The sequence below is a fragment of the Pipistrellus kuhlii genome, unplaced genomic scaffold, assembly GCF_014108245.1.
Source record: "Pipistrellus kuhlii isolate mPipKuh1 unplaced genomic scaffold, mPipKuh1.p scaffold_m20_p_10, whole genome shotgun sequence".
NCBI lineage: Eukaryota > Metazoa > Chordata > Mammalia > Chiroptera > Vespertilionidae > Pipistrellus > Pipistrellus kuhlii.
In genome coordinates, this window is record NW_023425405.1 from 14,603,484 (window position 1) to 14,627,229 (window position 23,746).

A 23,746-nucleotide genomic window follows, 5' to 3' on the forward strand; every position below is an offset into this window, starting at 1 on the left:
AACAACATAACCTTCAGCCCATTTTCTGCCCTCATAATGTAGGTGGTGCGGCAATTATTATAATGGTAGAAATCATTAGGCTTTCCTATTACTAAAATAATTTTATTTGTAGTATGTAACAGTTCACAAAGAGCATTCTTTATAGAGGGATAACCTGGATGAAGGTAAGCACTTCAAAAATAAAAAACAAATCCACTCATATAAGAATACTCTTAGAGATTACAACACTGCTTTAATTTCTAATTCATTTTCAGCTTATTTTAATAAAATTAACTCAGAGCAGGAGTGCTATTGAACACATTTATAATTTTTTTTCTTTTCAATTGTCTATAGAACCTTATTAAAATTGCTCTTTCATTAAATATCACATAACAGTAATGCCTCATGAAACCTTAATATACAATACACCAATGTTGGCAATGAATGTTGCAATTATATTTATTTACTATTTGTTTAAGTAGAGATTGAACAAGAATAAAAATGAAAATGAGTAACATTGTTATGTTTCATTAGTTTCCAGAATGAAATGAAATGGCTAAGTCACTGAAAATGCATATAAAAATATTTTTTAATTTCTAAGAATTAATTTTATATATATCTGGGAGTATGGAAATGGGATAAAAATAGAAGAAAACCCATGAGGTCAAACAGTTTTAATAAAAATTAATCCTAAGAGCATTAAGGATATATCTACATATTAAAATTAATAAAGATGAATCTCCAAAAGCCAATTTTCGTGTAAGATAAATGTTTCAAAGACAATATGCAACAAGATTTGCAGAAAATTGCTTGTCAAACTTGAAACTCCCATTACTGGCAATTCTCAAAAAGCCTCTTAAGATCCAGGTCTACAGGGCTGAAGGAGTACAAAATCGGCAAACATGCTCTTAAAATAGCAGGAGACCTGTGTGCTTTAAAAATGGGCTTTAAATGGTAAATTCAACTTTCTGGATTTGGGTCAGTCCCAAGGAAAACAAAATAAATCATTATTTTTTAAAGCAAAATTAAGGATAACAAATACCATCACTGAAGTTTTATTTTTATCTCTGTAACATACATAAACCTGGTTAAATCTCACATAACTCAAAACTTTAATAATTAAGGAAAGGATAATTCCGTCACTGTACTTCATCAGTGAATAAGCACCATGTGGCAGTAAAGACCAATTTAACTTCCTTACCAGGACAAAGCACTACAATTTACAGTGAGTTGTCAAGTTGAGATTTAGATACTACTCTTCCATTTCACACTTGCAGAGGCTCTGTACTTCATCTTGCCCATAATAATTTGCACCTTTGATGGGCAACTCTTTGGCCCACCTGTTTTACTACCACAAACTTAACTGCTTAGACTTAAAAAAAAAAAAAAAATAGATGAATAGGGACATATGACATTTTTATAAATCAGTGAAATCCTAATCCTAACCCTTCTTAAAACTTCAAGCCACAATCACTGATGAGTCCTAATGCAAATAACTTCCATTAGAAAATCAACACTTAGAATTTCAGACCTGAAAGATGCCTTAAAAATTTACTATAAGGATCATTTTCTGCTGAGGAAGAGCTATAAAATAAAAACATCAATTTTGCATCTGTCAATGTGTCCATCAACTTTTGCATATGTCAATGTGTCCATCTTTTATGGACTGAATTGTGTCCTTCCTATACTTCATAAGATTATTCTTAGAGATAGGTTCTTTAAAAGAGGTAATATGGTTAAATGCAATCAGAAAGCTGGGACCCTAATCCAGTAGAACTGGTGTCCATATGAGAAGAGACATCAGGGATGTGCTCTAGAGCAGCGGTCACCAACCTTTCAGACCTCACGGACCACGGGTAGACAGAAGCTGCTCTAGAGAAAAAAAGGCCATGTTGAAAACACAGAGAGAAGGCGGCTATCAGCAAGCCAAGGAGACAGGCCTCAGGAGAAACCAAACCTGCTGACACTTTATTTGGACTTCCAGCCTGCAGAAGCATGGAAAAATAAATTTCTGTTGTTTTAGCCAACCAGTCTGCAGTATTATGTTTTTAATAGCAGCCCTGGCAAATGAATACACCATTCCCTGAAGGTGTATTCTGACAGCAGTGCAAAGATAGGCTATGACAGCAAAAGGCAAGTTTCAAAGAAACTGGCTTATAAGTAAAAATAAAACTGAAATGACCCCAAGATTTAAAGCAATAACCAGCATAGAGGTCAGGCTATGGTTGAATTTGAATTATGACTTATGTCCAAGAAAATGAGAACAATTAAAGACACTGGGGTAATTAAGCAGCAGAAGAAAGGTAATATGAATAAAAATGCAATGTGAAGGGAGAATAGTTTCCAGACACAGGGTGGGAAAGAAGCAAGAGAAACTTTTTAAACACACAATATTCCACAATGAAAAAAAGCTTCAAGTCCAGTACCAAATACAATAGATCACTGTGGTTCAGCAGTGATACAGCAAATTAAATAAAGTCTGTTTGGGTTCTGCTGGTTTAAGGAAGGCATAATAAAACCTCCACAGTAATATTTGTAATTCACAAGACTAATAGTTATAGAAGTAGTTGTGATAATAATCATTATTGTTTGTATTATTATTAAAAATCGCATTATTACAAAAGCTTATGGGACAAATGCAGCATATTATTGAATCTTCACTATAATACTACGAGAGATCTTACTCTTGCATTTGTTTTCATTTTTTTAAAGGTAAAGAAAATGCTCAAATAGCTAATAAGCAGAGATGGCAGGACTAGAATCCTGGTCTTCTGATTCCCAATTCTGGATTGTTTTTTGTCTCAAAATATACCCATGCACATACTAAAATCTCTTCATCTCTAATATGCTATTTCATTATCTTAATTGGCATTATGTGGAGTGTAAGAGTGAGGGGCATGTATGTGTCCAGGCTCCCTTAGTCCAGGGTGAGCCTAAACAATGGAATAGTTTTGTGCATCTGCTATTAGTCTAGAATTAAGAAAAGTTCTAGCAAAAAATATTTACTTATATTTTTTAAGTAATAACATGAATGTAAAGTAATTATGCTAATTACAAATATAATATCAGGTAATTATAGAGAATCAAGAAAAAATGTAAGCTATGTAATTTTTTTAAGCTTAGAGTTTAGTCATACACTTCACTTGCCATATTTTTTCACCTGAATCTTCACATTTACTTGATTTTCCATTTATTTATTTATTTATTTATTTATTTATTTATTTATTTATTTTTGTAGCAAGTATGAAAGCAAACACATTATCCTTCAACAGATAAAAGTATGGTCAAACTCAACATTCAACAGTTCTTTATTTAGTAGATACTATGTGCAGGGCGTTGTTCATAAAGCTGCAAATAACTCAAGCTTGTGTATTTCTTCTACTGATGCTTGATTCATGACAATCACACATTCACAGATACAGCAAGTTGACTGAATACTTAAATCACATTTAGGCCAGATCTGATGTGGCTTAGAAATATCATTGAGCTCACTTTGGGGCAAAAGGAGACCACAGGCTGCATACTGTCTCTCAATGTCGTATACCTATTGTATCTCATCAGCTGGATGCAGGCCTCAGTGACAGGTTTTTATATCTTACAGCAGATAACAAGAGAACATTATTAAAATTAAATTACTGTTTAAATTGGGGGATTTTTTTAAACTACATGGGCTTAACAATAACCCAAAATGATCTGGCAAGTATTTACCAGGTGCTTAAACACTGATGGCATTCATTCCATCAGTAACAAGACCAACAAGACTATTCCATCACACTAAAAACCACCCATCTAGAAATAATGAAAGTACTTGCCAAAGGAAGAGATAAATAAGGCATGGTGACATGGGCATAATATAAAACAACAATGGGTTTACTACTGCATTCCCAATCAGTGAGACACAAGCAGGGACTCCCATTGGTAGTAAGTTAATTAACCCAATTTTTTGAAGGTAATTTGACAATAATAGTATTTTACATAACCTTTGATCTAGTAATTCCACTTACAGAAACTTACCCTAGGGAAATAATACTGGCTACCGATAAATTTAATAACAATAACATTTTTTTTTAAATAACATTTAAAACAGTGTGTTCATAATAGTAAAACATTTTCAAACCATTTTGTTGGGAAGACTAAATATCTAGTAGTGAACTGCCATGAATTTATCTAATGACAAAACAGTCCATGATGTATCTTAGGAACAAAAATAAATAAGCTCGGGAAAATGACAGGTTCAATATGTGACACCATTTCTATTACTTTCCCCTACAAGTTAATGCCTGTATACCAAAATATTTACAATGATTTTGTGTGACTAGTGGAATTATAGCAACTTCCATTTTCTTCATTTTGTTTAGTTGCATTCCTCTAATTGTCTATACAGTGTATATTATTTTTGTGATTAGGGGGGAAAAAACACTTCTTTTTACTATCCTGTGACTTTTGCTTTGATCCATAGATATTCTAAGGTGCTAGGGAGATATTATGGATGAGATGATGAGAGAACATAGAAATGAAGACCAGGTATGGGGTAGCTCAGAGATGCACTATGTCTCCATCAGCAAAGGCATATGAGAAATGTTGGGCTCTCTGTTTAATCTCCTGTTTAACTCTCTGTAGCCTTGGGTGTGGCTGGCTACTCAGAAAGCCACCATGCACCCAAAGATAAATATTATACCAGGCCCCATGAAAGAGGTTAATGAATGTATACATTGTGATAATTGCCTGATGTTATCTGTTAACTTATGAATGCATTGCTCTTTCTGGTGGTCTATGTCACTACCTACCATATGGTTTTACTATTAACCCCCTAAAACAAAAAAGAGATCTTATCCTGGAAAGGAGTGGATCTCTTGCCGGCTGGCTACTACTGGGAGCAAGCAGCTGCTTTGCCCAAGAATATAATTTTCTCCTATTAAAATTCTTATAAATTTCAATAAGGCCATGTGTCAGTTCCTCAGAAACGATCCTGAATTTAGATTTTTGGGCTTCCCCACAACACCAGCTTACAATAAAGAATCAACTATGGCACAAGATAAGAGAAACAAGCAGGGATGAACTCCAGGAGCGGTGGGGACAGGGTCAGTACTCAGGAACCAATTCCCTTATCAACTGCCTAAAAGGCCACCAAAGGTGGGCACAGAGATGACTCTATCGCAGCTGAGGCCGACTCTAGATCCTCACAGCATTTAAACACCCAAAGGTAACGAGCAACTCTCTGGACCTTCCTGGGGCCCCCAAGCTCTGCTGAGCCTTCTCCCCACAATGATATAATACATTGCAATCTTCTGCGTCTCCCTTTTGTGCCTTTCAGCATCCTGATTAATTTATTTGCCCTTTCAAAATGTCCTCTAATTCATTACAGCCTTCCTGGAATTGCTGTCTGGCTTCTCAACATGTGATATCAGATGTCCCATAAACAACAGGACTATTATATTAAAATTGTGAATTAGATCCAAGCATTTCTCCCCAAGCCTATTAACTTGATGTTCTACAGGTTGAATCTCATTTAATTTGCCATTTACAGAATAACCTTTCCAGGTGTATCTTTCAAGTCCTTCCTGCTGTTCTGGATACCTCTTAATAACTGTATGCTCGGAAAAATCATCTGAATGAGGTTAGGAAATTAAATTATTTTTCCCGATTAACTGGAGGAGATGAACAGAGTGCAATAAATTCATGACCGGATGACACCTTTAAGAGGACTGCCTTCCTAAAGGTAGTACAAATGGCCCCTCACAGTGAAAAGCAATGAATATTCTGTCTTTGAAATGGAAAGATTGGTCAAAATGGTCAGGTGAGGAGATTTCCTATGCATGGACATTCTGACTTTAGCATGCAGTAAGAAACGGCTAACTTTATGCAGAGAATTGTCACCAAATGTTCCCATACTCAACATGACTATTGATGGTTTTCAGGAATGGAAAAAAAAAAAAATCAAAATGAGACTTTTCTGTCTTCTACACACATGCAGTAAAGCAATAAATTCTAATTCGGGGGCAGGGACGCACACTTGTATTTCACTGCAAGGCCAGCATATTTTCAATAAAAGTACATCTTAAAAATCACTTTGCCATTTTTATAACATCGCTCAGTCTCTCATTCCGTTTAAAATGATATAGTATGTTAATGCATAAAGACAATACTAGTCAGTTATAAAAAATGCCTGAGACAAATTTAAATGACCACCATAATACAGAATTTGATCTTTTCTTTTTGTATTCTCCCTAGTCTCTTGTCAGTAAACTAGAATAAACATGTTATTAAAAGAGAATCAATAAAAGGCTTTAAAATATACAGTACCACAAAAGGTCAAGTCCTGGTATTGATTTTAATATAACATTTTTGTGCAGCTTCCCAAAGGGTTCTTTTCTAATATTGTTCTTCATTTTTCTCTCACTTTGTTCCCTGACTGGTGAATTTGTTGTTCTTGTCTACAAAATGCTGTCTAAAGCTGACTTTGCTGAGTGTGTGTCATTCCTCTGACAAGCTGCGAGAAAATGAAAAAGCAAAAAAAAAATAAAGAAAAAACAAACAAACATAAAAAGGTAGGAGAGGATAGATACAAAAGAGCATGAAGCAAATGACAAGGTTCACTTTTCCAAAGGTACAGAAACATTCAAATGCACAATCTGCAATCCGGGGCCACCCTGGGGCTTTTGTCTCCCCTGGAGCCTTGAGTGGACACTGATTCCTAGGAGCCAGGAAGGCCGAGGAAGGCAGGATAAGGGAAGAAAGGAAGATCTCCCAGGTTTCAACAAAAAAAATGGTCACCAAACCAAGTAGGTAACGGATGCAAATTCCCATGACATAAATCCATGTGCATTCAAGTTCCTCTGGAACTGAAAGCATCAAATGTTCCATGGAAAATTGGAATGCCTTCAACAGGGTCATGGGGACTAATGAGAGGTAATGGCCAGAGCTACAGACTTCCTGACTTCATCCCAATAATCAAGGCCCAAAGACTTCTACAAAGCACAATGAGGGTCAGGTTCATAAATATGAGTGCATACAGAATATATTATATTAGGGGCCTGGTGCACAAAATTTGTGCATGGGAGGAGGGAGGTGTCCCTCAGCCCAGCCTGCACCCTCTCCAATCTGGGACATCCCTCTCACAATCCAGGACTGCTGGCTCCCAACTGCTCACCTGCCTGCCTTCCTGATTGCCCCTAACTGCTTCTGCCTGCCAGCCTGATCACCCCCTAACCACTCCCCTGCCACCCTGATTGATGCCTAACTGCTCCCCTGCCAGCCTGTTTGCCCCTAACTGCCGTCCGTCCCCTGCAGACCTGGTCACCCCTAACTGTCCTCCCCTGCATGCCTGGTTCCCCCCAACTGCTCTCCACTACAGGCCTGGGTCCCCGCCCCCCCAAACTGCCCTTCCCTGCAGGTCCAGTCACCCCCAACTTCCCTACTCTGCTGGCCTGGTCATCCATAACTGTTCTCCCTTGCAGACTTAATCACCCCCAACTGCCTTCCTTTGCAGCCTGGTCCCTCCCAACTGCCCTCCCCTGCTGGCCATCTTGTGGTGGCCATCTTGTGTCCACACAGGGTCAGCCTCTTGTGTATTGGAGTGATGGTCAATCTGCATATTACTCTTATTAGATAGGATAGGATTGTAGGTGTCTTACAAATTTTGAGTCTGTTTTTGGTTGCCAATAAAAATAACCCAAAACCCAGACTATATTTTCATAACACCGTTTTTCACTTTTAGACAATGCTTACTAAGCAGGAAAGAAGGGAATAGTAGATTCTTTTTGCCTAAGTCACCTTAAACCAAAGAAATTGCTGCCTCTGAAGCTAAAAATGAAGTCCTCATATCAAAAAAAGAAAAGCCAATTAGGCCTGCAAAAAGGGAATACAGCTGTTATCTATGAGCCAATAAAACTTTAAAAGAAAATCCTGGGGAGAGGCTTGGAGTAAGAGAACTGAATTTGAATACTGAGGCTGCCTTTTGTCAATAACACAGTCTTGGCAGATACTCAGCCTATCCAAGCTGCATTCTGATTGTGAAATAAATCCAGAAAGAGCAGAGCAACCACTTCGTGCCCCAGTTTGGTATGTGTGTATACAGGGTGAGGGGGCACTCAGCCTTGGATCCTGGGCTAATGTGAGGGGCATCATCTAACAGGCTGCCAGAGAGCTAAGGCAGACCTCCACCAAAGGCTCTAAGGATGTTCAGGGTTAATATAATCGAAGGTACCAGCACAGTATCTGGTAAACAGTAGGCAATCATTAAATGATAGTTGCTGTTGCCAGAGAATTCTCCTGCCTCTTTTTCCTTTTGGACAAATTCTATTCCATTATAATCTACTTACCCACAACCATAAAATATAGCTGTAATTTAGCAATACATTCTTGTTGACACTTACTATGGGACAGACAATGAGTTTTACATTCCAGTGGAGGAGGCAGTCAATAAAACAGATAAAATGCTATCAAGAAACAAAGCAAAGAAATGTGGACAGAAACAGGCCATTCAGCAAACCTGACAAGCTCAGGGAAGGCCTGCCTGGCAAGGCTTACAACTCAGAGACCTCAAGTAACCACATAAGATGGTCTGAGTAAAACTTAACTAAAAGCGAGTCATGGCAGGTAGTCATGTTCTAGGCCAGAATCTTCCCTGACAAAGGTCAAGCTTTACCTTAACTGAGCTTGTCTATTGTCTCTTTTATCTATAACAAATCCTTTTCCTAGATCCCTCAAGGCACCACCTCCCATCAGAACAAGAGACCACAGAACTCTTCCTTGTTTTTTTCCCCCCCCCCCCCCCCCCCCCCCCCCCCCCCCCCCGCATACCATGTCTATGCACTGTAAATGTTAACTATCCTATACCCACAAGTGTAAAAGAAGTATATGTCTATTTGTTTTACTTTTTATGCAATCCCAGAGATTTCCCCGCTTTGCTTTCTCTCACCTCCCTATAACCTACCATCAATGAATTGCAAGAAACCCCCTTACATATCCCCCTGCCATTTTCCAGAGCATTTTCTCGATCCATTGAGATTTTACTTCCCAGCAATTGTCATTAGTTGGGCTCAAATAAATTCATAAAATTCCTATAGGTTTGGACTTTTCTTACGTGGACAGAAATGACAACTAACAGAGAGAAAAAGAAAGAAAGAATATGTAGGTAAAACAATCAGCAAAGCCTGAATAGTAAGAGGAAGCCAGCCATGCAGAACAGGGAATGCTAGACAAACAGCTGCAGGCACAAACGGGTTTGGCCACTAATATAGCTGAAACATTCAATGAAATTTGGTAAGAGATGAAGTATGAGTGTATAAATATATAAAGGGAAGAAGAGGACTAGAAGGTCAAGGGAAAGATTTGGACTTTAAGCTAAATCTAATGAAAAGCAGTTAGAGGATTTTAAGTTAAAAAAAAACAAAAAACTGCCATGATTCAAAATACATCAACACTGCTTAATGAAGAGTAGAAGAGTAGAATCAGAATTGGAGAGAGAAGAATGGCTCCCTGCAGGAGACTGTAATAATACAAGTGAGAGTGACAATGGCTTAGACAGGGTTTCTCAACCTTGGCACTACTGACATTTAGACCCAAGAATTCTTCGTTGTAGAGATCTGTCCTATTGGATAGCTGGCCTACAGGATATTTAGGCATATCACTGACCTCTATCCGTGACATGTCAGGAGCCCCCTCCAACCTGAAAGATCTCCAATTGAAGTGTGAAGGCAAAAGTCCCCCCAATTAAGAAGCACTGGCTTAGCTAAGTAGAGATGAAATGGTGAGAGTTAATGGACTTGCAATATATTTTAAAACTAGAGATACCAATTCTAATTAATTGGAAGGGAGAAAAAAAGAGACACAAAGGCAAGAAGAAGGGAACAAAAATAATCAGTAATCAGCCCTGGCTAGTGTGGCTCAGTTGGTTGAGTGTTATCCTGTGCAAAGGTTGCTGGTCCAATTCCTGGTCAGGGACCATACCCAGGTTGAGGATTAGATCCCGTCAGGGTGCGAGCATACAGGAGGTAACCAATAGATGTTTCTCTTATCAAAGTATCTCCCTCCCTCCTTCTTTCTCTCCCACTCCTTTCTTCTTTTTATAAAATCAATAAAAGCATGTTTAAAAAAAAAAAAAAAAGAATAATCAGTAATCAAAATTCTGATGTCACCCTCAATTTTTGTTGGACTAACATCCAACTATTCAGTTGTTTGAGAAAAAGTGCTTTCTAAGTCAAACCTATCTGGGGCTGACAAATAATTTATGTTACACAAACCCACCAGGACAATAGTTTGGGCTCCTTTTCTTCAGTCTCACACAAACTGAATTGTACAGTTGACAGTTATATTCATTTTTTTAAAAAAAAAAACCACACAATTTCTAACATTTTACATAAAAACCTATAGAAATATAATTTTTTCACCCAGTATTTGACAGTATTTTGACTGTTTTATTTCAAAATATAGTCCTGTGAATTTAAAAAAATATATCAAAAAGGTCCCTTCATTTATGAATTCTTTTCAAAACTAAATTCCTTACCTAATGAGCTCCACAATCAAGGCAAAACAGACTACACTGAAACCTGAAAAACAAATCTTCAGTCAACCACATCAAAAGAGCCTCAGTTAGAGGCTCAGACTGATGTATAACAGGTAACCCATCACTGTTTGATCGGAATTTAATTTAGCCTCTGAGATGCAGTTCAATAGAGCGATGATGAGTGTGGCTTCAGATTCCAGACTGCTTGGGTTCAAGTCCCAACTCTATTTTCTGATTATGTGACTGACTACTAGAGGCCCGGTGCATGATATTTGTGCAAGAATAGGCCTTCCTTCCCCTAGCTTTGCTCCTGGCCTCCCGGGAATCTGCAAGTCCTCACTCCCAGCCACCTGGAGATCCGCAATTCCTCACTCCTGGCCAGAGCACTGCTCCTATAACTCCCTCTGCTGCCCCCCATCTCCCTCAGAGCAGGCGTCCTGCCCCTCTCGGCCGCTCTTTGCACATTTCCCCATTGTTTCCAGAGTGAACTGCCATACAAGGACCTCACTTTTTCCACTCCTCCTCACACAGCATTCATTACCAGCAGGATCAGCAGACAGTTTCCGGAAGGCCGAGGCCTGAGGACTCGGCCAGGGTGAGGCCCAACCAATGTGGACCACTGCCCATAAATAGAGACTTCTGGACTCAAGGAAATGGACATCTGGCCACTCCCCCCACCCCTTCTAAAACGGAAACAGAACTCATCCAACAATGCTATTTGCATGGAAAAATATACTCCTTGCTCATGCAGTATGTCCAATTTTGAGATAAAATCACCCTGACAAGGCATTAGAGCCGGTAAGAATGATTCTTAGGTCTCCAGGAAGGGGACAGGGGAAGGGGGCTGACAGAGCTCCAAATCCCTAGTCCTAACAATACTAAGATGGCACTTGAATCAGCTTTATATCAAAGTGCCATGTTAGGTGTCCTTTGAATAAACATTTACAAAATAATGAGAGAGAGTGATTCAGACAGTGTAGGGTTATGGGGCCATGCAATTCAAGTCCTGATTCTGCTACAAAGTGAAAAATTTTACCTACATCTATTTCAGTCATCGTGTTTTTAAAAGAGTGATAACACTGACAACAAACATTAATAGTTTATATAAGGAATAATAAATTATTCATAGGATACGTTACAACCCGCTTCCCCCAACCCCTAGATTGCTCTGAGTAATAGAGAAACTTCAACAAGGATTATTGTAACTATGGCACATCCAGAAACCAATTCCTAGAAAATTCCAAGGCAGACACCAACTTTGGCACAAGTTACATCAAACACTATGCTTCACAAGAGAAAACACTGTAATTACTGTCAAAAGAAACATCTGAACAAAAAGTGGGTTGAACATCACTGCTGCTAACACAACCAATGAAGAAAGAGTCTGATATAAAGCTGATTCTATGGCATGCTTAGGATTAATTACATTAATTCCAGTCCAGATTTAATGTTCCAAAAGTGTAAAAATAGCTTCTCAAACTGAATTCTGGGCAGGGCTCTACAACTGCATAACACTGAATAGGAGAGAAAATTGGATTTGGAAAAATAAGTAAAGAGATGTGAATAAAACACAGACTGAGTAATCCAACCTTCTTTATTTGTTGGTTATAGGAAGCAGTTATCACTATTAAAATTAGAAAAGTGTCACTTGAAGAAAAAGATAAAGTAGCAGATGGCACACGATCCGTGGTACCTACACAGCACTTCCAATCACCTTCCAGTGAAAAGGCCCAGGAGGCTAGGATGTGAGCGTCCTCCAGAACTGGTATGTCTTTATCTATTCTTAAGCAGAGTGGAATAGAAACATGCAAGTATAAAACAACAGCAATATCGTATGCATTTTTATAAACAAGGATACAATGGGGTTAATAAGAAAATTAATCTAAAATATCTGGACTTTTATACTGCAGAAGGATCTCCTATATGGCAGATATATGCAGGAACATTTGCGTAGATAATGCTATCAAAGACTCCACTCCTATTGGAACCAGGACTGAGAAATAAGCTCACATCACAGCAGAATTTGTGTGACTGAAGACTTATAACTCAAATTTCTGTAACCATCTTCTTTGCAAATATTTATTAATTAGAAATGAGATGCAATTGCCCATAATCATTGTAAATGCCAAGAGAAAATACTCACTACTAACTGATGTTATTCACTTCAAAACCACACTTTACAAGAAGCCATTGATAATTATTAGTTTTCAAAAAGTACCCTGAAAGTTGTTTTCTTTTTTTTTTCTTTTTTCTTTTTTGTGATAGTATATACCTAGAGACTACATGTAGGTTCAGGCTAAAGGCATGTACTTTCATCATAACTGTGTAATTTGTACCACATTAGGTAGACAATTTCCCACATCATGAATTTCCAATGTGATGCTAACCCACAAACCCTGTTTTTCTCTACTGGGTTCTTTCCTCCTTCCTTTTTCAGCTTTTTCCTCCAGAGGCAGAAAACATCAGTTCATAAAATTGAAATGAACTCTTTTATATAATGAATTTAAACAGAAGGTACCATCCCTATAAATTTCACCTTTACTACAAGAAACTAACAAGTCCCCAAATCTTTAAGCCCTTAATTCATGCTCTAAGAGGAAAAAAATTAATGGACTGTACTATATTCGAATTTACCCATACAGCTAATAAAATTTATGATTACTTTATTAAATCACTTATTAAATCAAATTAATTAGTGTACAGCTCAAATATCTAATGTTAATTATCCAAGTAATTTAAAGTGGGGGAAATCTCATCAGTTGTCCATTTAAAAACAGCAAGCAAGTAATCTTGGTTGATGTGTAGCTACTTACAATAGCAAGTAGGTATTCCCCTTCTTCTTGTTTTCTTGAAGAAAAGTTATTAAAACTGAAACACTTTCACTTGCTTTTATGGGTAAAGAGGTGAAATTCAAAAGCCAAAGGTCAGAGGTCAGAAGCAGTCACATTATTCTTGCTGTCAAAGACTGACTTTTGGAGGCAGGGCACAGGAGAGAAGCAAATCACATTTTAAAAGTCTGTACTCACACTGGGGCACATTATGTCCCTGCTATATTGGCCTGCTATAGTTACACAATATGGTCAGCTATTATCCAAACCACACCATAGAGTGTTACAGCAAAAACAGACTGCTGACATGAGCATTTAATTTACTCTGGACTCCCAATACACCAAACAACTATTCCCTCCATTAGATGTTGTGATAAGCAAAACTATAATTCCAAATTAAATTCAACGTTTAGTGCATGTACTAATATTATGTGATATTTTGGGGCATGGTTTTGTTAACTAAGCAAATCACTCAAGAGTCTCATAAAACAGATCTAAGATAACTTGAGATTTCATGAATAAATGGTTTTTAGAAATGAGAATACAACACATACAGTCACAGTGCTTTACAATTAGCTGCACCATCACTGTGGACTAGCAGGAAATTTCTTTAAAGCAACTGCATATCTGCATAGTAAAGAGTGGAGACTTAAAGGAATTCAGGTTAATTTTAAATGGCCTAATGATATATCTTCAGGTTAAATGACTTTAAATGGGATCTAAATGAATGTGGCACTACCAATCAGAGAGGCTGTAAAAGGGCTTTGGCATTAGATGGGAGAAAGGCAAGACACACAAGAAGTCATTTCCAATGCCATCAATGTATGGTCCAGAGTGTACATGGACTGTATTGACCAAATATAGCCCTAGGACGATATTTTTCTATGTTTCACATGCCTAAGAGCATCTTACACTGCTGTATGCCAGGCAGCTGTCCTGCAGTTGTCAGAACTTGAGCATAAGCATCACAATTTGCAAAAACTGGTGTCAGCAGCCTGGAAAAATCCCAGGAACAGCAGCGGAGCAATCATTCCAGGAACGCTGTATCGCCAAGGTTTTGATGGGAGGAAAAAGGACAGCAAAACCCTGAGTCAAGAAGTGATTCAGAAGAACTAGACCCAATGTGAGCTGGTTTTTAAGAACACCTTACCCCTGGAGTTCTCACTATCAGCACATTGACATTTTGAGCCAGATAATTCTTTGTTCTGGGCAGGGGCAGAGGTGAGAGCTGTCCTGTACACCAGGATGGTTAATAGTATTGCTGGCCTCTACCCACTAGATAACAATAACACCTGACAGGTTGTGACAGCCAAAAATGTCTCCAGACACTGTCAGATATCCTCGGGGGACAAAAATCTCCCCCAGGTGAGAACAGTGCCTTAACCTATTTACTTTTGTTATATTTTTCTTTTTTTTGAATATGTAGGTGTTGTTCTTTTTTAAAAAAAATCAGTCATTCTTAATGAGATCCTTCAATAAGAAAATTCTAAGAGATAAACTATTGTGTTACAATTTGCAGCATTTTTTTTTCTTGTGGTACATCAAATACAATCTACACTAATAAAAGAGAAAAATGCTAATTGATCGTACCTTTGCTATACCCACAAACAACCAGAGTGAGTATGCAAATTAACCCAACAAAGATGGCGGGAGAGGAGTGAAAACTAAAGACAGCATACAAGGAAGAGGGAGGAAAAGCAGAAAGCAAGGCCACTGCCAGAGGGAATGCATGGGCGGGTGGGGTGGGGTGGATTGGAGAGGGTAGCAGCAGTGCTCGCTAGTGCACAGGAATCTTCCTGCAACAGGTCCTAGTGCTTCTTATAATAAATGGTATCTTCAATTCAATGAAATTCAGCCACCAAACATATTTTTCTTTTTGTTATGGAATGCTTATCCTGATTTTCTTTTGAATAAGTACTTCTTAGTTGTAACTTAGTAGTAACCAGTTCTTCCCTAGCTGGGGTTCTCTAGTCTTCCTTTTGATTCTTTTGAGCTTTCCAAAATGCTTCTAAAAATCCCCTTGCTTCCTAAGTTAAGCAGAGTTAAGTTTCAATCTTTCAACCAAAAAATTCTGACCGAACAAGATTCTTATTTAAGCTACCCTATTAAAAGACATTTCAGAGTATTTCCTGCCACAAAGTTCACCAGCCTGTTAGAAATGTTACGGCTTCTCCATATCACTCACCACATAGGTAGAGTGAGTAGGGGTATGTATAGATGACACAAGGATTGCTGAAACAGTGGTGCAAGAAACTCTCTAAAACTGCTTACAAGGCTTCATTCAATTAAAGCAACAGATACAATCTATAATAATAAAAGCATAATATGCTAATTAGACTGGACAGCTGGACATCCTTCTGGGTGAAGCTGCTGCAGTGGGGGCAGAGGCAATTAGGGGCAATCAGGCAGGCTGGCAAGCAGTTAGGGGCAATAAAGCAGGAAGGCAGACAGAGTGGTTAGGGGCAATCAGACAAGCAGGCAGAGGGGTTAGGTATGATCAGGCAAGAGAGTGGTTAGGAGCCAGCAGTCCCGGATTGTGAGAGGGATGTCCAACTGTGGGTTTAGGCCCAATCCCATAGGGATTCCTGTGGGATCAGGCCTAAACCAGCAGTCGGACATCCCCCGAGGGGTCCCAGATTGTGAGAGGATGCAGGCAGGTTGAGGGACCCCTTCCTTCTCCCCCTCCCTTCCCATGCATGAATTTTGCGCACCAGGCCTCTAGTAATGTATAAATGCCTTGACACCAAAAAGTTGCTTTGCAAAGACTGCACACAAAACTTTCTTAATGCTTTTTCAAAAAGTTTCTTCTCTGGTACAAAAGAAAAAAAAAATAGCTATTGATTCTCTTAAAAACTATCACATAGATGAACACACACTTTGTGCCAAGATTTGACAGTTGGAAGTTTTCATGAGGAAGGCTTCAAATAAAACATTTTTTAAAAGAAAAAAATAATAATAAAAAGGTGATACCACCCTCTGTTCTCCTTTAAGGTGACAGAAAATAAATTCTTTATCAATAGTCATTTGTCCAGGTTACAGCTAGGCTGCCAACCCCAGTCCACTTGAGATATTGGCTCTCCCTGGCACCTTTTATTCATCTAATCTGCCCTTTACCTCTCACAGACCAAGGCAAAGCAAATGGAAGCTGAATAAAAAAGGAAGAATAAAGAAAGAAAAGAAAACACTAGAGTGAGAGTTATTATAAGAATCCTGTACCATAAGGAGAGAAGAGAAGACAAAAAATTTCTATGTGAAATATAATAAGCAAAGTAAACATGAATTTAATCCAAAAAAAACTCCTTATTAAAACAAAATTAAAATAAAATTTCAAAGATAAGAAATTCTACCATAATATATTGATTTTCTTTGCTTCTTAAAGAAAATGGTCTGAATTTTTTGGAATATTTGAACTTCACCATCTAATTACATACTCCATCAGCCTAACCCAATTAAATAATTATAAAGTGCTATGTGGAAAACTACAGAAGTATACACTAACTACATCATGATTTTTAAAACCCTAAACTTATTTCCTGGAGAAAATGGCAGTCTTAATCTAAAGCTTATGTTCTATTTCATACATTTCAAAAGCAAACTGGAGGTAGCTTAACACTTATATCAAAAAAGAAATTTTAGAGATGAAATATTTAAGGCCCAAAGAGGTTAGATTGATTATATGTTGAAGGACCTATGGCCATTGAACACGAGAATACAACTCAAAGATTCTTTACATTTAGCTCTCCCAAGCAAAACAGTTAAGCAACCAAAACAAAAACAAGCACACACTAAGCATCCACTGATGGCGGGCATGTGCTTAGTGCTCACAGCAGAAAGACATTTGCATGATCATATAACAGTAATGTTCTGTGCTGTATGCAAATTTCAGAAGTAGCACAGATGGAAAGCACTTGACTCTATCTTAGATTAAAAAGTATTGGCACATTTTTATGAATAACTGTACTTCAAAGGTCTTTAAAAAGTAGTACTTTTACCCAAAAAGAAAATTATCTATGCTGTTTTGAATACTGTATGTTTTTCGGTTTATAGCTCTCAACAACTTTTTGAATCAGCACATAAGGATCTACTTGACTATCTAGTATTGTATTGAGACATGTGCCATAACTCAGTCATCCAGTTCTCTATGATGGTCATATGAATTACTTCTGGTTTTCTACTATTACAAGAACACTTCAATGAACTATTTAACTGTTAGTAGTAGTAGTAGTAGTAGTAGTTTTAATAATGACAAAAATAATGTAGTAGTATTTATATAGAAAAAATCTAGAGGAATAAAACATTCAAGATTGATTTTCTCCATTGAATGGAATTATAGAAGATTTTGATTTTTCAACATGACATATGTCTGATATATCTTCAGTTTTTTTTTAAGTGAGTATATTACTAACTAGTGCTATTTATTAATATGGGCACTATGGATAATACATGGCATTCATTAATAGCTACAATATTGCTAACCTTCATAACCACAGTAGACAATATAATTTTCAACCCTAACTACATTCATTGAAAGAAACTAGCCTGTGAAATTCCTGGAGAATCCTCAAGAACTACTTCTCACATTATTGAGAAAACAGAGCTCAGTCAGTATTCGTGCAATAAAGAATCACACAAAAGACTTAATGGACACTTATAACCAAGATTGGGGAAAGGGCAACCTAGGGCTTTAATAAGCACAATCCAAAACCGAAAATGGCCAAGTTCACATGCTCGGCACATTCTGAAATTCAGCCAAACACAAATAATGAGTCTTACTACAATTATTCCTCTCTAAAAATACTTAATAATTATAACAAGTCGACCCAAATCTCCTGCTTGGCAGGAAACTCACCGTTTCTGGTGTTCAGACTCTTTCTTGGCTTGCTCCAGGGCCAGTTCCTCGGCTACTCTTCTCTTCAGTTCTTCATCAGAAACTGGAATCAGTAAAGAGCAAAAGGAGATGATTTAGTGATTTCTTAAAAACAAAAACCAAGGAAATACTCACAAAAACGAAGCTGAAACTGGAGCTTAAAGGGCAAAGTTCTGCCAGCTGGCCAATGTCTCCTTGGGACCATCTAAGCACTATGGAAAAGACCAATTAGTGCATTTCAGCAGTAACTTAATCAAGAGTTCCCTGGTGACCTAGAAATTTCCACACCTGCCAAGATTTAGAATAAGCTCAAGGAGCTCCTTACTGTCCATGGGGACTGAGTCGTTAAGTACAAATTCTTTAAAAGGATATCCTATCACTAAAATCTAACAATCACGCCGGGACCGGTTTGGCTCAGTGGATAGAGCGTCGGCCTGCGGACTGAAAGGTCCCGGGTTCGATTCCAGGCAAGGGCATGTACCTTGGTTGCGGGCACATCCCCGGTGGGGGGTGTGCAAGAGGCAGCTGATCGATGATTCTAATTCTCTATCTCTCTCTTCCTCTCTGTGAAAAATCAATAAAATATATTTTAAAAAAATCTAACAATCACATATAAAGGGAAGAGAGAGAGATGTAAGGAAAATTATACCAAAACACTCTTACTCTGATAACTAAACATTTTTTAAAAGTCACTTATTACAGAAAGAAAATTATTTGTGCTTATATTCATTTTTCTGTAATTTATGAGAAAAAGGCATTTGTGGACATTTTGAAACCTATTTTTTGGAATACATGTCATTCAAATTCAAGTGCCAGCAACTGGAGAGAGACTTCAGAACAGTGCTGAGAACTTGGCTGGAGCCTCTTATAGACCTGGTGACTTGATGTGAAACATCTGGTCTTTACAATTAGAAAATTCTGTACGATGTGTTTTGTAAAGATTCTTATAGCTAAATAGCGAACAAAATAGATAAATTTTATAGACTCCTTCAGAGCCTTCCACAAAAATAATAAGCAGAGACTATTTCCTGTTCACTAAAATTCACTACCCAAAATTATGACCAAGAAAGCACCAGAAACGCATGGGAGGATCTAGAAAGTCACAATGGACCTATTATTTCAAATGGTAGTATATTAGATGGAAACCTAAACAGCACTGTCTGCTCTGCAACAACACTCTACTTGATGATTTACAAGCGCCTTGTCTCAGGGCACAGACAAAAAAATGAGTTACAATAAGATATGCACAAGCCTTTTTAAATTGTGCTGACATTGGGCAATAACAAAGAAGATACATGAAAGGTCTTAAGGATGTTTTTCTTTAGGACTATTTAAAAACAACAGCATCAAAGGACATCAAGAAGGTGAAAAGACAACCCATAAGATGGGAGAAAATATTGGCAAATCACATAACTGACAATTAACTTGTATCCAGAAAGTACAAAGAACTTGTATAACAGAACAATAAGAAGACAACTTTAAATGGGAACAGACATGAATATGCATTTTCCTAAAGAAGTGTTACAAACTGTAATAAGCACATGAACAATTGCTGGACAACATTTGTCATTTGGGAAATGCAATTAAAAACTGCAGTAATACACCAATTTGAATCCACTATAATCAATAAGATGATAACAGTGTTAGTGAAAATGTGGAGAAACTGGAACCTTCATAAATTGTTGGTGAAACATGATGCAATCACTGTAGAAGAGATAGTCAGGTCGTCAAAATGCTACCAAAACGACCACAGGACCTAGCATTTTCACTCTTCGGTACTCAAGAAACTTGAAAATATATGTCTATACAACAAGTTGTACATGACATTATTCATAGCATCTCAAAAATGAAGACAGCCTAAATGCCCATCAGCTGATGAATGGATAAGCAATATGCGGTATATCCATTCAGTGTGATATTATTCAGCCATGGAAATCATGAAATACTGGCAGACGCTACCACATGGATGAACCTTGAAACATCATGCTAAGTGAAAGGAGGACACAACTTGTATGCTTTCACTGATATGAAATATCAAGAAAAGGCAAGTCTATAGACTAAGAAAGGACTCTAGACTGGTTGCCAGGAGTGGCAGGAAGGTGACAATGGAGAGAGACAGCCACTGGGGAAAGGATTTCTTTTGGGGATGTTAAAAATGTTTTAAAATTAGATAGTGAGAGAGTCATCTCACAACTCTGCAAATATACCAAAAACACTAAACTGTAATTTTTATTGGTAAACTAACTGGGCAGCAGTTTTCTCAAATAGATGTTCTAGAGCACATGTGTCAAACACAAGGCCCGCGGGCCAAATCCGTCCCGCCAGGCCTTGCAATGTGGCCCGCACCGCACTGTCATCACTGCACTCCGCTGCGTTTCCATCACAATGACAGTTTATGACTGTTCAGTAAACCATTCGGCCCGCGATTTAGGCTGGCTTTTAGATTTTGGCCCCTTCCCTGATTGAGTTCGACACCCCTATTCTAGAGGGTCCCTTTAAACTATATATATTTCATGCTGCTGTTTGGCTTCTCTCCAACTTCACAGTCTGTAGAAGAAGAGATGCACATCTCTGCTTTGAAAAGGTCACACAAAATCAAGGAGAAAAAAAAAAACTAGAACAGGGAATTGTTTGCATTCAGGCAAATCTTATAACTTTTCACTATTAAAAGTTTTAGAAAATACAAGTAAAAGTGAAATTAGTAACAGCTCAGCAAAGAGTTTGAATACTCTTTGTTTCTCTATCAGCTGAACTTTGCATAAATCAATTAATCTACCTGATTTTTTATTTCCTCATCCAAAAGGAAAACTGGTGGGTTACATCAGTGTCTGCCAGCTGGAAGTTCTAGATTACACAGCCCACAAGGTAATGATTTTCACATTTTCATCTATTTCCCATAAACAAGCAAAAAACATGACTATTCATTTTTTGGAGGTGCTCAGAACTACTAACTCTATCAGCAAAAATTGAAACAAATAGTTAATCAATTAATATTATCTGATAAAACTATTCTCTGAAGTTCAACAGACCAATCAGGATCCAATACACAGCCAAACTGTACCTGTAAAATCATGCCACTGCCCCTAGATCAGTGGTCAGCAAACTCATTAGTCAACAGAACCAAATTTCAACAGTACAACAATTGAAATTTCTTTTGAGAGCTGAAAACCGATTTCTGTGTATAAGCCATAAACTTTCAATCACACTCTACATGCGCACCGGTTCGTGGTATTTTGTGGAAGAGCCACACTCAAGGGGCCAAAGAGCCGCATGTGGCTCACCAGCCAGTTTGCCAACCACTGCCCTAGATTGTTGTAAATTGCCACAACAAAAATTTTCTCTGGCAAAATTCAAATTCTCAATCACAATGCAACTGAATTCCATTTAGCCCATAAGAGCTAGGCTTCAAAAGATGTCAGTGTACCAGGTCTAAACATGAAGCAATGAGATCAGTTTGCTAAGTGAGCCGCTAATATAGTCTCATATCTTCACAATACATGTTGTGCCTCTTACAGAGAGGCTTCTTACCAAGAGAAAAACTGAAATCAGCAGTGAGTTGTTTTTTTGGTAATCCTCACCCAATGATATTTTTCCCATTGATATTTAGAGAGTAAAAGAGAGGAAGAAACAGAGAAAGACACATGGTTTGGTTGCCTACTGCATGCACAACTGAGTTGCATGTCCATGACTAGAATAGAACCCAGGACTCTTCAGTGTGGGCCAATCCTCTAACCACTGAGCACCAGCCAGGGCAGAATTGAACTTTTTATTATGATGTGATCAATCTGGAATGGAACAGTAAGAACCCCACTACCCAAGGGAGACCAGCTGGCTGGATGGAAAGAAAGCCAGGCAGAAAAGACTGCAGATGCAGAGAAGCAAAAAAAGTAGCTTCAAGGAATGCCTTCTTCCTACACCCTCCTGCCTATCAATCACAGTCAGCCCTGCCACCTGCTGTGGGGAGAGGTGAGAAGCAGAAGGAGACAACTGTGGTACTATCCAGGTAGCCCAGGTGGGTAGAAACTGGGACTGGGAGGGCTGCAGAGGAAAATCAGCAGCAATGCAAATGGGGGGGACACTTCTAGGTCCGCTGAAGAAGGTATACCCAAGGGAGAAGCTGGTGGGCATCACTGTGGTCAGTAAAGGGTCCAAAGCACAGCTGTCTTTCCAATGCCCCAACTGCTTCCGGAAATGAAAACTTAAACACACACACACACACACACACACACACACACATACACACACACATACACACATACACACATACACACAACTTTTGGGTCTCACTTCCAAGGTCACACCTGAAAAAGTAATTACTTTAGCTACAAATGAGAATTTAAAATAACAAAAGATAAAACATAATCGAGCATAGTGAGTTTAAAATCTAAAATAGCAAGTCAAAGCCCAGGCAGGAAAATAAACCAGTCTAGTAATGGGTTTCTAGCAAATCTAAGTTTCATGTTATTTGTTTTTAAATCAATAGAATACAGAAAGCAACAACATATTTCTTCTGGTAGGCCTGACCCCAAGTGCGCCAGGGAAAAGATATACCTCTGGGAGACCGCTATTTTAAACGGCCCTGCTCACAACACTCTTTCCAGCTCTCAGGATATGAACATTTTCTCAAAACCGTTATTAAACTAAAAGGTCAGTGTTTCTGGATGGGCTACTTTAAGAGAAGCACAGGAAAGGCCAACTTTGCCGATTAGCACAGTGTGTCTCCAAGCAGATCTTTAGGGACTGGCAAATCTGTGAAATGAGAAAAAGTAAAAATGAGAAATGTCCAAGCCATAGAAATCAGATTTGCCATGGAAATCGGCAAAACCACTGCAAGAGCAGGAGGTATGGTTCTATAGCTTTTACATACATCCTTATATAGCTTTTACATACTGTTTCCTTTCAAAGTGTATGAAGACAAAGGATGTTTCCTTCTGTACATGCACTTTTAAAAATCTCAGAAACCAATTTAAGTTCTGTCTCAATGGCAAATGTATCTTAGTGAACGCAAACACCGGCATTTGGTCAATTAGACAGAGTAAGTACGACACTGACCATAAGACATGAGAGGAAAAAGTCAAGCATTGCTATTGCTTGGTTACAGCAAGTCTGCCCTAAACTCTTTATTTGAAACTATTACTGAAAATTATAAATATCTGTGTGGTTGAAAGCAGCTCATGATTTCCTGACAAAATTATGTTTGTTTGTTGGTTTGTTGGTTGTTTAGTAAATAACATTTTTAAATGAATGTTTCAGTTAGTCCAAAATTTCTTCTTTACTGAATGCCTAGCAATAATTTACCCCACATTCAAAATTTCTAAGAATTTAAATTCTCAAGACATTCTAAGAATCTATATTTCTAATTTTGGGTTCAGGATCAATGAGAAACTCCTAATCTTATGCTTAATTATGAGTATTCTTAGCAACTGTGAATACCAGGATCTTAATCCTCAGAGAAAGTATAGCATAAATTCATTACACCCCACCTGTCTTCTGGGTCAAATGACTTATGTCCAAATTTTCCATTTTCAGAAACTAGTTAAACTGGTAGAGAGGGAATGGGAATTG

The 23,746-nt window shown here is 38.0% G+C and overlaps 1 protein-coding gene across 2 annotated transcripts in view; it reads right to left on the bottom strand.

Moving 5' to 3' along the window:
• Nucleotides 1–23,746, bottom strand: part of CHCHD3 (coiled-coil-helix-coiled-coil-helix domain containing 3) — a 253,270-nt gene that overhangs the window by 177,222 nt on the left and 52,302 nt on the right. The window contains exon 5 of one of the 2 annotated variants that reach the window (XM_045576846.1): nt 18,164–18,248. In XM_045576846.1, the coding sequence (XP_045432802.1) occupies nt 18,164–18,248 (85 nt within the window). The remainder of the gene's footprint in view (nt 1–18,163; nt 18,249–23,746) is intronic. The other variant, XM_045576849.1, reaches the window with a different exon arrangement.